The following is a 13,221-nucleotide window of genomic DNA, read 5'->3' on the forward strand; positions in this document are numbered from 1 at the left end:
AATGGACTGAAATAATTAGCTAGTGATTTTAATAGAACAAATCCTGCATTCCTCTTAATATTATAGTGCCTTTTTATGTCCGGGCTTCAGAAAATTGAGCAGATTCTTGTACAGGGAGTGACATAAGAGCTGGTTCTGAAAGCAGCCCGACAAAGGCAGGCTCTTTCCTTCAACCCATCTCACAGTGAAGACAGAGAATTTTTTACCTCTCTGTAGCGCAGATCTCCCTGAGGGAAAAAGAGGCTTGCATCAGGGCCTGAAAATAGTTGCATGTAGTGCTGCTGAGATTGCTTCACATTTAGGTCAAATACTACTCCATCTGAAGAGGTTTTATGTGACAACATTGAATGTATCTTACATGTTAATGCAAGGCATTCTGGAAATGGAGGAGAAGCCAATGGTTTAAGTCCTTGGAAAGCTAACGCTAAAAATGTATCTGTGAGCATTGTAAAAACAGAACAGGGATAAAGAACAATAAACTTTCAAAGGAACAAAGGTGTTGAGGAGAAGCAATTGGCTCTGCTGTGAGCGCTTCTCTGATGGGTCATGGAACAGATGCAGAAAGAGGGAAAGCAGGAACATAATGTGTCAGCTGGACTCAGAGAATAAATGTAATACTCAAAAGTACTGCATCGTTCCCTATTTGAAAAAAAAATAGGATTTTTTTTACTATTACAAATGTAAAATATGCCTTTCCCTATTTTCTTTGCTAACTACTTGTTAATGCTAGTTTCACTGCCTTTTCATTGTGAAACTGAAAATTGTTAGTGTACTGGGCATTTGGAAATGGAATGAAGACTTATTCACCTAACTGATAACGCTTTGCGGATCTGAAATAGAAAAGTGCTGAAAATATAGATACAATTTTATCATTTCAAAACGAACTGTGATTTTACCCGAACATGATTTCATTTTATTATAGATGCCCGAAGGTGTTTCATAGTCAGAAGGGAAGTTCTGTGACCCTCTGGAACGTTTTTCCTGTTGTTACACTGACCAGCTGTCAAAAAACGTGGCCGTGTTATTGCTCAGACGGATCACCTAGCACACACGGACCTGCTCAGGGAACTCCTTCAATCAATGCCCTTCAGAGGGGATTTGCTGCCATCTCTGTGAAAAACAACTTTGTAGTCAGGCATCAGGTCAGTTCCGTAAAGCTTATTTAGGTTTTATTTGCAGAACGTTATCTTTTTTAATTGAGTGGCAGTTTGTCCTGTTAATAGCATACTGCAGTTAATGCTACTGCTATCTGCTAATAATGCAGGAATAAAGCCACTGCTGTTTCTGCCATCCCCAGACAGAGGAGCGTGCAGAGAGGAACCGCTCCTGCTGTCACGGTGGGGCTGACAGGGTGAACATGGCTCCCCTGCTCTCGAGTTCAGCTAAACCCTCAGCAGGCACCGGCTGTGCAGAGGTCAGGATGCAAATGGAAAGGAAACCATTTCCTCAGCAGTAGTATTTGCAACTCGGCATCCCAGGAGAGACCACGCTGTCCTGCACGGCCCTCCTTCCCCCTGCACAAGCCTCTGCTTCTTTTACAAAAGAGAAGGGAGTAAAAGCTTTTGTCTGCCGCATGCAGCTACGTTCCAGGATTCAGCACTGCCCTTCCATTCAAAATACCAGATTCTATTTATAGTCCCTCATTCTCTAACAGAGTTCACTCCGACCTAAAGCAGAGATTCATTTTTTACTGGGTATCCCTATTGCCACGTGAGAGGGGGATGTCGCTTCTCATTTAGACAATTAGAATACAGAATTTTTCCTTTTTATGATTAGTCTCAGTTGCACGTTATCGGCTGTTCTTTTTAAGGGCAAAGCAGTGCTTAGTATCAAGAACACCCAGCCCAAAAGGTACACTTGGCAGTTTTATTTTGGTAGTGTAAAGGGCTTTAAAATAAACAAAAGGAAATGTTCGAATACATTTCATACTGCATGTGGTAGGAGTGGCTCCATACAATACAATATGGATGCAGCAAACCCAGCCATTTATTTAAGACATTGAGTATAATAGCACAGACAGTCCCAGATCTGGTCTCGTGTTGCACTGCACTGCCTGACCTTCTTGTTATCATTTAAATTCAGCCTGCTTCATTAATAATTAATACTTTATTCCTCGATATTGATTGTTCAAGTTAGAAAAGAGCAGTTAAAAACTACCGACTTTAAGACAGACACTGCAAGACCCCGAGAACTGCAATCTCTGAGGATACAGAAACATTTGTTTTTTGAGAAAATACGTAGTTACCTAGAGATTAATCAATGCAGAACGATCGTGCAACTCAGCATGACAGTCTGAACCGAAATTTAAAGCTGCAGATCGGGATTTTCCTATTCCCAGTGCTGCCCAAAATCTCTCGCACCTTTAAAAAAATATAATTAGCTTTAGATTTACCCCACAATAAATAACAGCAGAACATACCTTGTGCTACCGACCTGAATTTTTTAAAAAAAGTAATAGAGGCCACCTCAGTGTTTTGAGTTTATGAGATCTTTCAGACACCAAGCCCTAACACAGTTTCCCAGTCAAAAGGCATCAGGAAGGCTCATCAGTTATGGTAAACTTGGGCTTTAGCTTGACAGATCTCTTCCTTATGGTACTTCTAGGGGAAAATGGCACGGTGTCCATAATGCTCTTGTCCTCCTCCAGCTGCCGGGCAGTGCACGAAGGGGTGGGCACTTTCACCGTGTTACCAAATTTAGAGTAGTCCACGGAGTATCGCCCGTCTTCCTCCGCCACGATGGGCACAAACCTCTGGCCCCAGAGGATTTCATCCGCCAGGTAGGAGGTTCTGGCTTGAGTGGTGATGCCGGTTGTCTCCACCACCCCTTCCAAGATGACAATGATCTCCAGGTCCTCGTGGTGGTGAAGGTTCGTGGGGGAGATGTCGTAGAGGGGGCTGTTCTTGTCTATCACGTGGTAGATGATGAGTGGGGAGACGAGGAAGATGCTGTTGCCCCCCACGGGGTTCTCCATCTGGATGTCGATCTGGTTGAGGGGCACCACTTCCCCCTCCAGGCTGGAGGTCTTCTTCACCACCTGCATGCGGATGGTGGCACTGATGATCATGCTCTTCCGGAGGTCGCCCACCCGCAGCATGAAGCACAGCTTGCCGTCCCGCAGGGCGATGACCGCGTGCTTGCTGAAGATGAGTGTCTCGGCACGGCGGTGGGCTTGCGAGGTCTTCATGAAGATGCAGCCCAGCATGATGGCGTTGATCACCAGCCCCACGATGTTCTGCACGATCAGCACCAGGATGGCGGCCGGGCACTCCTCCGTCACCATGCGTCCTCCGAAGCCGATCGTCACCTGCACCTCAATGGAGAAGAGGAAGGCAGAGGTGAAGGAGTGGATGCTGGTCACGCAGGGCACAAAGCTGTCTGGCACCTCCGTGGCCGGGGTGCGCTGCAGCCGGGTGCCGTGGTCCAGGTCTCCGTGGGCGAAGGCGATGAGCCACCAGACCATGCCGAAGAGCAGCCAGCTGCAGAGGAAGGACATGGTGAAGATGAGCAGCGTGTGGGGCCACTTGAGGTCCACCAGCGTGGTGAAGACGTCTTGGAGGAACCGGCCCTGCTCCCGGATGTTTTTGTGGGCCACGTTGCAGGCGCCGTTCTTGCCCACGAAGCGCGCCCGCCGTTCCCTGGCGCGGTACCGGGCATGATCCGGCACATCCTCGGCCAGCCGGGTCAGTACGTACTCCTCGGGAATGATCCCCTTCCTCGACAGCATGGCTCCCCGCCGCCGCTCCGTCGCTCAGCGCCGCCCCATGCCCGCTGCCAGCCGGGGGCGGAGGCGGCGGCCGCGCCACGGGACCGAGCGGGCGAACGGCGCCGCCGCAGCCCCCGCCGCAGCCGGACTCGGCAGAGCAGCGGGGACGTGACGGGCCGAGCGGCGGCCACCAGGGGGCGCTGAGGAGGCCACGACGGGCCCTGCACGAGAATCGGCGTGCGGGCTGGGCTCGAACGGTCGTGGCCTCGGGGAGGCGGTCCCCAGGCCGCTCCCGGCCCCGGCCCCGGCCCCAGGCGTAAGGGTTAACCGGAGACCGGGAAAAGTGCGGGTCTTTGCCTGAGGGCAGCTCGCAGCGGTTTCCAGCACTTAAAGTGACCGTCAAGAAGCTCTACACCCTCATGCAGCCCTCAGCAGTGACGTTTCGCACTCTCTTACTGTGATGGAAATAGTTACACAAGAGGCAGCTGTGCCTTTGATGCCTATTTTCCCTTCGCTTTTTTCGTCGTCTTATTCTGTACCTTATCCTCCAGAGGGCGGCAACTGCATGAATATAGAATCAAAAATTGCGCCTGGGGGAGACGTTTAAAGAACATGGATATTGGGAAGTTTTTTTACAGTAAGGGAGGTGAGGCACTGGCACAGGTTACCCAGAGAGGTGGTGGATGCCCCATCCCTGAAGACAGTCAAGGTCAGACTGGAAAGGGCTCTGAGCAGCTGATGTACCTGTAGGTGTCCCTGCTCACTGCAGGGGAGTTGGACCAGGTGGCCTTTAATGGTCCCTTCCAACTCAAACGATTCTGTGATTCTAACATGTAACAGAATGGTGAACTGCTTCATAGACTGGTGCTAGGGATGACCCATGCAGCCTAGCGCAACAAGGAGTGTTGTATGAACATACCATGTTGGGTTTAGCAATCACGAACTCTACAGTTAGATAGGTGTTTCCTTGTTCTCGCTTCTGTTCTTTATTGGGACTGTCATTTTCCACTTAACCTCCTCTTCCCTTCACCTCTTGTTGGCTGAGATAGGACAGTAAAGCAAGTGGCTTCTGGTAGAGAATTTCTAGAGTAGAATGAAGGAAGCCCTATCTTTGTGGATCGAGTGACAGATGCTTAGAAAAGTGACAGATCTTCAGTGTGAGCCAACATATTTGTGTTAAGTACTGGAGGACAAATTAGGCTCATGGGAAAAATCCCACACTTGAAGGCTGTATATGGAATCATGAGGGGTAATCATGATGGGCAAGTTTTTCAACCCCCAAAACAGATTTTACATTTCAAAACTTGTTTTTTTCTTTTGACTTTTCCTAATCGTAATGACTGTTCCTGATTGACTTTTCCTAATTGAAATGGCCATGATAAAATGAGGGAATAAAGTTACAAAGATTTTTGTTAGTTTATAGAAGACAGCAGGGTGGAACAAGCCCTGGTTGCATGACCATGGGCAGCCCATCCCGCCAACACCTTTGGTGAGCCAAGCCCCAGCCCAGAGAAATGAATGAATCCGGATGTGGCAGCTCCCCAGCACCACACTGCTGCTCTAGGGCTGCCTCACTCCCATTTTAGTACTGTGATTTGTTTTATTGCCATGCCAACGTATTTGTGAGCCTGCTTCGGTAATGACTTCTGTATCAAGGTAGCAGGTTTAATGACTCAATAACAGCAGTGAGCCTTTCATCTTCTGGAGCTGTAGAGCTCCGACCAAAGAATAACTTCCTTGGAAATGGCTTCTGTTGAGACTTCAGCCCTTTGGAGTTAGGGGGCAGAAACCCTAACTGGATTTGGATCCCATATAAAAGGACTAGGTAAAAATACACTAAGGAAACGTGCAGTGTGTTCAAGCCAAGTGGCAGTTAAGAGACCTCTGTGTTCACACATTTATCCAGTAGCGTTGTACCATTAAGAAGATATATAATCTGTGGGCACGAACTAATTCTCCCACTCTATTTTCCTGCAATGATGCTTTATGAAATCTAAGCTCCATTTACAAAAGAAACCAGTCACTTCCTCTTTGAGATCCTATGTCTTAATACTTCAAAATCTAATACGGTCTTCCACTTTCACAATTCATATGTTGGCTCCTTTTCTCTCTTCCATTCCTTTCCAGGCAAGTCTGTAGAATAGGAGCTATGCCAAATGGCAGTCGTTGATCCTAGAGTCATTCTTAAAAGCATTTGAAACCTCACTGTCCTCTATTTTACCTCTTGCCATTTGGATATGGGATCTTCCACAGGTGATTGTAAAGCTTCTGAGGGTGTCTCTATTCAGCATGAGGTTCAAGACGCTCTGCGAAACGGTGCTTTCCTAAGCCTTTATGGGATGAGCACCTGCCTTTGGCCAGAGCCGGGCAGCGAGGAGGCAGCATGGGGCAGCCATGGGGTAGCTGTAGTAGAAACCTGTTTGGCACTTGCTGTGCCCTTCCGCTACCCTGGAAGGAGAGCTGCCTGTCTCTGATTTCTTCCCCCCAGCCCTAACGGATGCTTGGTGCTTCAGGGTGTACACACAGCAATACTTCAGCGGCTGTTTTTTCTTTGAAGCTGCCCAAATGATTCCCTGGAAGAAGAGCTCTCTCTTAACTGCCCATTTTCTCTCTTCATCCACAGTTGCAATGACAGAGCTCTTGCATTTTATCTGCATAACTGTATTCTGCCTCCCTACTTCTACCACAAGTGTAGTATTAGCACAAGCCATGTTCTCCTGTTCTCTGGGCCCAGTTTAAAGCCCTTATATAGCATGCAGGTAATAGAATCATAGCATTGTCTGGGTTGAAACTGACCTTTCAGATCACTGAGTCCAACCATCAAACCTGACCTCTCGAATCCCACCACTAAACCACGTCCCCTGTGAAACTGGTAGTGATACTTCATACAGGGGCAACAGTTCTTCTATTTCCCTGCTCTCTGCTGTGGTTCTAGAAGGGAAGTAATGCATTATAAATATCATGTATCCCTAGAGAACAAGGAGATGTCCGCATCTAGAAAACACTGTTAAAAGCAGCATCCAAATTAATTTATCTGTCTAAAGAGGAACAACAACACACACACCCGAAAATCAACAAAAAACAACAACCACCTAAATCAATCCGCAATCCACTTCCTAAATGCTGAATTCTTCAAAAAGGGGAAAAGGACAAAAAAGGATGTGAAACAAAAGTTGCTATGAAAAGAATACCAGTGAAAAATTCCTTTTGATCTCCTATTGCAACACTGCCATTCTAACTGCTAGAATGAATGTTATAGTCAAGTGATAGGGCAGGAGCAGCTGTCCAGTTAAACTAGGATAATTTCAGTGATTACCAGTCATCTTAAGTGTATAGAATTTATTGAGAAGGATCACAGTGAATCCAGAAGCAGTGTTGGAGGGCGAAGTATAAGAAAGAAGGAGAGAATGAGTCAAGTCCCCACGGCTCTGAGCTACAGTGAAAGGTTTAATGCTTTTTGTTTATCATCTCTGGAGGGATAATTTAGAGATTAACTGTTGTATCTGGAAACAGTGTGCATTAAATTCTGATACTTCATCACAGCCTCCCTCCTCTTAGCTTCCTTGCTATCTGGGAGGGAGCCCAGCCCTTGGGAATCACTATAATATAATTCAATAGGGGTAGGTGCAAGGCTGCCTAAGAAAACTTAAAGGAATCAGATTGTGATTAATTTTTCAAAGACATTAAAGGAGAGACCAAGAGACACAAGCAGTATCAATGAACCACAATGAAATGCTTTATAGATTTTATATTTAGATATTAAAGCTTTACATCGTCATATGATTAAAAGAGAAAATAAGCTTTCCAGAAATACCTTTGGTATGTTATTTTTTCCTTCTGCATTTAGTCAAGAATAAGCATTATCTATGGTGGGGCTACGATGCATATAAAATCACACAGTAACAAATGACAAGAGAGATTTAAGTTACACAACAGCTCCATGCTGGTCACGTTTCTGTTTGATGTGTATCTTGTCATATTTCATCCATGAAGGTTTGGTCAGCAATACCTCAGGACTCTTTGGTAACAAAATAAAAAAGAATAGTAGTATACAAAAAAGAAAGGTACATGGATAATTTGTTAATGCTTCAGGTGGAGACATCGCTCATTTTATTAAAAAAGGAAAACCTTAGCTTTATTATGAAATACTATTTACATTTTTACATTTATAGGTATTTTACATTTTTAGAAAATGAATAATACAACTGTACTTTAAAATACTTTTTTTTTTTTTCAATTACTTATCTGCTTGTACAAAAGAAGCAAATACACTGTCTTCTTGTTCCAGCAGAACCTCGGGTTTGTCATACTCCAAAATAAGCCCTCTCTTCATTACAATGACCAAATCCGCATTCAGGATCGTGTGCACGCGGTGCTGAAAACAAATAAACAAAATGCCAGTTCAAGGTATCCACCAAATACATTCCTGTACATGACAGCCTTTCAGAAATTAATCTTCCTATCAAGTTTAAGCTTATGTAGTGCTACTTTTCATCCTAATTTACTATGCAAATACTGCAGACAAATATGCAAAGAGCCATGTAGATATTCAAGTACTTCACTTGTATACAGGTACTTGAGGGTGAAAGGCCATACGGGTCGAGTCTAAAGACGTCCCTAGCCCAGGGTCCTGTCACTGAGTGTTGCCACGAGAAGGCAGCCAGCCAGGAACATAGGAATGGGTCAAGTGTGTGTGGTACTGCTCTCAAGTGCTCTCCCAATGCTGGACTGCTTCTACTATCGTTTTTAATGCCTTCTTGAAGTTGCTCTCAATCTTTCTTTTTTCTGTCAGCTTCCCTTATTGTATTTTCACATGTTATATGCTTACCATCATTTCTGTTTTCATCGTTTGGCTGCGAGTTCAGCTTTTACAACAATACCTTCTTGTTTCTAGTAGTCACATCTGTAGCCATAACTTCTGCTTTTTCCTTACTTGAGCTTTTCCTAATAAACAGTATGCATTGGCCTTGGGACTTTTTTTTTAACTAAAATTGTGAAGTAATTTTCACTATCCCCATAAGATTCTTTGCTTCTTATCTATTTTTTTGTTCCTCCATCCTTTCTCCATCAATTCTTCTCTATTTTTATGAAAGTCCACTTTGTAATGTTGAGTGTAACTGCACTGCATTTTTGGCTTGTATTACTCCCACAGGGATGTTTCATCTCAGAACTCTATAGTGCCTGTAACGCAGTCACTCCTCACCCATAAGGTTCTCAATCAGATCCTGGGCACCCTTAGTACCAAAACAGGACTTGTATTTCCTTCTGTGCCTTCCTAGCCAAGTGCTCCATAAAATAACCACCGATGTCACCTACAGATCTCACGCCTGCTGCAGTCTGTGTGTGACATTTATCCAACCTGCAGGCAGGGGGAAGGACTGAATTCTCACGTTCCAGTGCAGTGCCACTCAGTGTTTTCAAGGAGGGAAATCAGGAGGTTTTATGCTTCTTATTCATTTGCTTTTCTTATAATTGCACGAATGAATGGGTACCATGAGATAAATCAGGATTTCTGTTATTCATTTGCTAAGTGAAAAGAAAAAGATGCTGTAAGATTCTTGAGCAAACATTTCTTGACTTGGGCTTAATTTTTAAATGTTAAGAAGCAAATTTACTTTATTTCGCCTCCCTGAAATATGTGTATTTTTAGAAAATAGAGAACTAAAAGAGATGTGTAGTTCTGACATATTTGTCAAGCCAGCTGCTTTGATTCAGGTCTATAAACAGTCTTATTTATAGATACTTGAGAGCTTTGTACAATCACTTCAAGAATATGCAGACCTAAATTCAATCACATTAAACAGGGATGGAAGGTTTATGTTTCTAAGTCAGTACAATTCTCATTCACTTGTTTAAATACTGAAACAAAATTGATCTCTCCAGTGGCAGAACTAATCACATGATTTTCCTCTTCCTTAGTTAAATGATTATTGTACCTTGAGAAAACTCATATTTCACAACAGTCAATGTCACATTATATTTGAAATTACCCTAAGATATGTAACAGGAAACAAACCACATGCTGATACATCTTTACAGGCAATCAGACCGAGTAATGTGGTTAAGGAGCTGCTGTTATGTATTTAAATAAGAAAGCTGTTTAGATGGTTAAGCACTTCATTTAAAAAAAATAAAAGTAATGGCCAAATTAACAAATTCCTTAACATTGACAAAAATGAAGAAATGCTGCGTTTCTGATTCTTGTTTGGATCAGACTGTACTTACTGCTATTGTAACCACGGTACGATCAGCAAACGCAGTCATGACCACCTTCTGGAGTATGTTCTCCTACAAAAAGGAAAACATTTGCTGCTTTTCAAAGAGCAGAAGTTACAAACAGACACACAGATACTAGGAAAGTTTAAATAACCATTGATTGTTACGTGCTTTTATTGATCCTTTGCAGCAGAAACGAGAAACGAACTCCATGTCAGAACATCAATCAGTGCCTGGTCCCCCAGGTAGCCCTGCTTGCTGCTGCCACCCCTACTGCCTCCAGGCTTCAGTGCCATTGTGCTGTCCACACACGGGCTGTGCTCTGGCTCCCAAAGCCCCGCTATCCCAATTCAATTCCATAACGAAAGAAATCAAGGACAAATTCAGGGTGCTGCCAGGCTGCCTGCACGCTGGCACCTCTGTGATATGTTCTTCACCCTGCTGGAAGCCCAGGAATGTCCCAGCACACTGGGGACATCTAGCACCATGAGGTGGCAGGGAGAAGCAAGGGAGTGTGCTGTACCTGGCATGCAGCGAAGAAGAATTTGTGATAGTTTGTGAATACATAGTTCTCACTCAACAAGTACTCATCCATTCCTGTTTAGGAAACACATTGTTGTGTACCAAAATCTGCTTACAAATATCACTAGAACGGACATCTTTATTTGCTTTTCTCTGTTCATTAGATACATACCCCGGGGGATGAACTGTATTCAAAATGTGTTTCAACTGTATGGTGTAATTCCAACCTAACACTCAACACACTCACATTTTAGAGAACTAAAAATTCTAACTGCTGTGATAACCCACTTCCATTATATTCTTCACTTATAGAATACTGTCATAATGAAGAACACTGAAGCATATAACTAAGGAAGAATCTTAAGAATGTCCTGTTCCATTTGGCTAAAATCCAGTCAGTGTGCTATTGCTGTGTGGTTTAACCTCTGTCCAGTAATTTCTGTCTTTTCTATGTCTTTACTTCTTTGACCTAGCTTTCAAGACTTCTAACTTCCTGACTCATCCTGCCCACCATGCTGGGGAAATTTCTCTGCTCATCAACTTACCCTCCACTGACCACTGCAGCTGACCTTCCAAAGCTTTGTTTGCTTTTGGAGATCAAACTGCCAATGAAAACAACACACTTCATTTCCCTAATGCAAACAATGTGGTAATAACTTTTAAGTTGTTAGTAAAAGGATTTAAAAGCGCTTTAGATGAGTTACCAATAATACAGAACTAAATGACCGCCATAAATATGGTGTAAGTATGTTACAGCCTAGATAGTATAATCTTCCCCATTTTTCTTTTAATGTAACAGTAATCCCACCCTTCAGTGAAAATAAGAAACTGGAAACACTTCAGACTCACTGTTGCCATGTCAATAGATGCTGTGGCTTCATCCATGATGAAGATGCTGGTCTTCCGCACAAAAGCCCTCGCTAAGCAGAACAGCTGTCTTTGGCCCTGGCTGAAGTTTTCACCCCCTTCTGTGACAATGGCATCTGGAAAGGATATAGCAAAAACAATACTTATAAGGTGTGGACGTAGATGCGCGTATGAGAGGCACAGGTCAGAGCAGGGCATACGTCTCACTTTCAGCATCATTTTCCAAGTAATATTTTCTGACCCTGAAGCTGCTGCTGACCCAGTTTTATCTGCTTCTATCTATTGTTCCAAACAACCAGTACTTCTGACTCACTGTATTCTTTATTAGATATCAAAGTAGCTAATGATGTTTAAGAGATTCTCTTAGCCGTGTGCAACCCAGAGCACTGCATCACTGTCCAAGTGGCCTCCATCATTTTCTTCCACTCTAAGGGTTTATAACTTGCAATTTTTAAGGGTGTGTTTGCTTGATGTATTTTTTTTCCCTTCTCCATTTTTTTTTTCATCCCATGACCATATCATTCACACCTTTAAGTTCCACTGTGGGAGGGAATATTGTAAAATGAAAAAGAACATATTCTAGATAACATCTAGCTTACTGGCATCTTATTTGAACTCTCAAGACCAATGAGCCACAATGCTTCATAATGAAGATGTAATGGTAAAACCACTGCTTTATTTCAGTAATTTTAATAGAAACAGGATTGGGCCCCACAGGTGCAGTTGGTAAGGAAGTTAGAATCACAGAATGGTTTGAGTTGAAAGGGATCTTATAGGCCATCTAATCCAACTGCCCTGCAATGAGCAGGGACACCTACAGCTTGATCAGGTGCCCAGAGCCCCATCCTGCCTGACACTGAGTCAGGTAGGATGCTCCAGGGATGGAGCATCCACCACCAAAATTAGATGGATCTAGCACTCCTGCCTGCAGGCAAGCACTTTTTGCCACTTTCCATAAACCCAGAAAGGTTCTTCCTTCAGCATCTGCCTTCTTAATAAATATTAAATGTGAAACAGAAAGGTCATGAACAGAAGAAGCAATCTTCTCCAGAAGGAAGTCTCATTACCTAGGCCTCCAGGCAGTGCCTTCACCACATGCTTGAGCTGTGCTATTTCCAACGCTTCCCACAGCATACTGTCAGTGCACTTCTTCTCAGGATCCAAGTTAAACCTACAGTTATGTGCAATTCAAGAATATCAGTCAGTATCAACTTCTGCAATACGTTTCTTTCAGTGTGCTCAGAAACAGACATGCAAATAATTGGAATTTCACTGGAGACCTGGGCCAAATTCCTATCTCTGATTGGTGTAAATCCACTGAATTGGGCAGACTTGGTCAGCACTTACACTGCTGGGATTAAGGACAAAATGCCACTTCCTCAGCTGAGCAGAATGGGAAAGAGCTTCCTGTTTTGCAGGTACCTCCTCTTGCAGAATTTACTTTATTCTGAATTAAGTCAAGAAATCATGGTATTTTACTACAAAAAGCTCTGAGGAAAAAAAAGTTGAATATAATCAGTTTTAATTTTTTTTTAAGCAAATGCAAAAGTTCTACCATCTCTCCTTTTAGATCAGTATGTACTTTTGCTCCTTACTGCTACAGAAATGCTAAACAATTGAGCTTCACATTGAATTATGAAACGTAACTCTTCACCACAACTGAATAAATCCTGCATTTATGAACAGATGAATGTTCCTGCAGCTTGCTGTGGCCCAAAAAATGATAGTAACAAATGTGACTCTTGGATCATATCTATAGAGAGTGATAATCAGAAATAAAAGATTCAGTGCAATGTGTACTTTTTTTCTTTTTACTGCTACTGTATGTGCTGTCAATGACCAATGCTGACCTAAATACATTTCTGAATAGGTGAATGACTAAAAGAAAGGGATACAGTCACTTTGTCTTC

General features: G+C 43.4%; 2 protein-coding genes across 2 annotated transcripts in view; both read right to left on the bottom strand.

The window, feature by feature from the left end:
* KCNJ11 (potassium voltage-gated channel subfamily J member 11) lies at window positions 924-3,812 on the bottom strand. The gene has a single exon (XM_021402933.1). The coding sequence runs from the start codon at window positions 3,725-3,727 to the stop codon at window positions 2,534-2,536; it is 1,194 nt and encodes a 397-aa protein (XP_021258608.1). The 5' UTR covers window positions 3,728-3,812; the 3' UTR covers window positions 924-2,533.
* Window positions 7,440-13,221, bottom strand: part of ABCC8 (ATP binding cassette subfamily C member 8) — a 69,148-nt gene continuing 63,366 nt past the window's right edge. Inside the window, exons 36-39 of the mRNA XM_021402930.1 lie at window positions 12,379-12,482; window positions 11,294-11,427; window positions 9,932-9,994; window positions 7,440-8,081 (exon numbers count right to left, since the gene is read on the bottom strand). Coding sequence (XP_021258605.1) covers window positions 7,944-8,081; window positions 9,932-9,994; window positions 11,294-11,427; window positions 12,379-12,482 — 439 coding nt within the window. The 3' untranslated portion in view covers window positions 7,440-7,943. The remainder of the gene's footprint in view (window positions 8,082-9,931; window positions 9,995-11,293; window positions 11,428-12,378; window positions 12,483-13,221) is intronic.

Source organism: Numida meleagris, chromosome 6 (genome assembly GCF_002078875.1).
Source record: "Numida meleagris isolate 19003 breed g44 Domestic line chromosome 6, NumMel1.0, whole genome shotgun sequence".
Lineage (NCBI taxonomy): Eukaryota > Metazoa > Chordata > Aves > Galliformes > Numididae > Numida > Numida meleagris.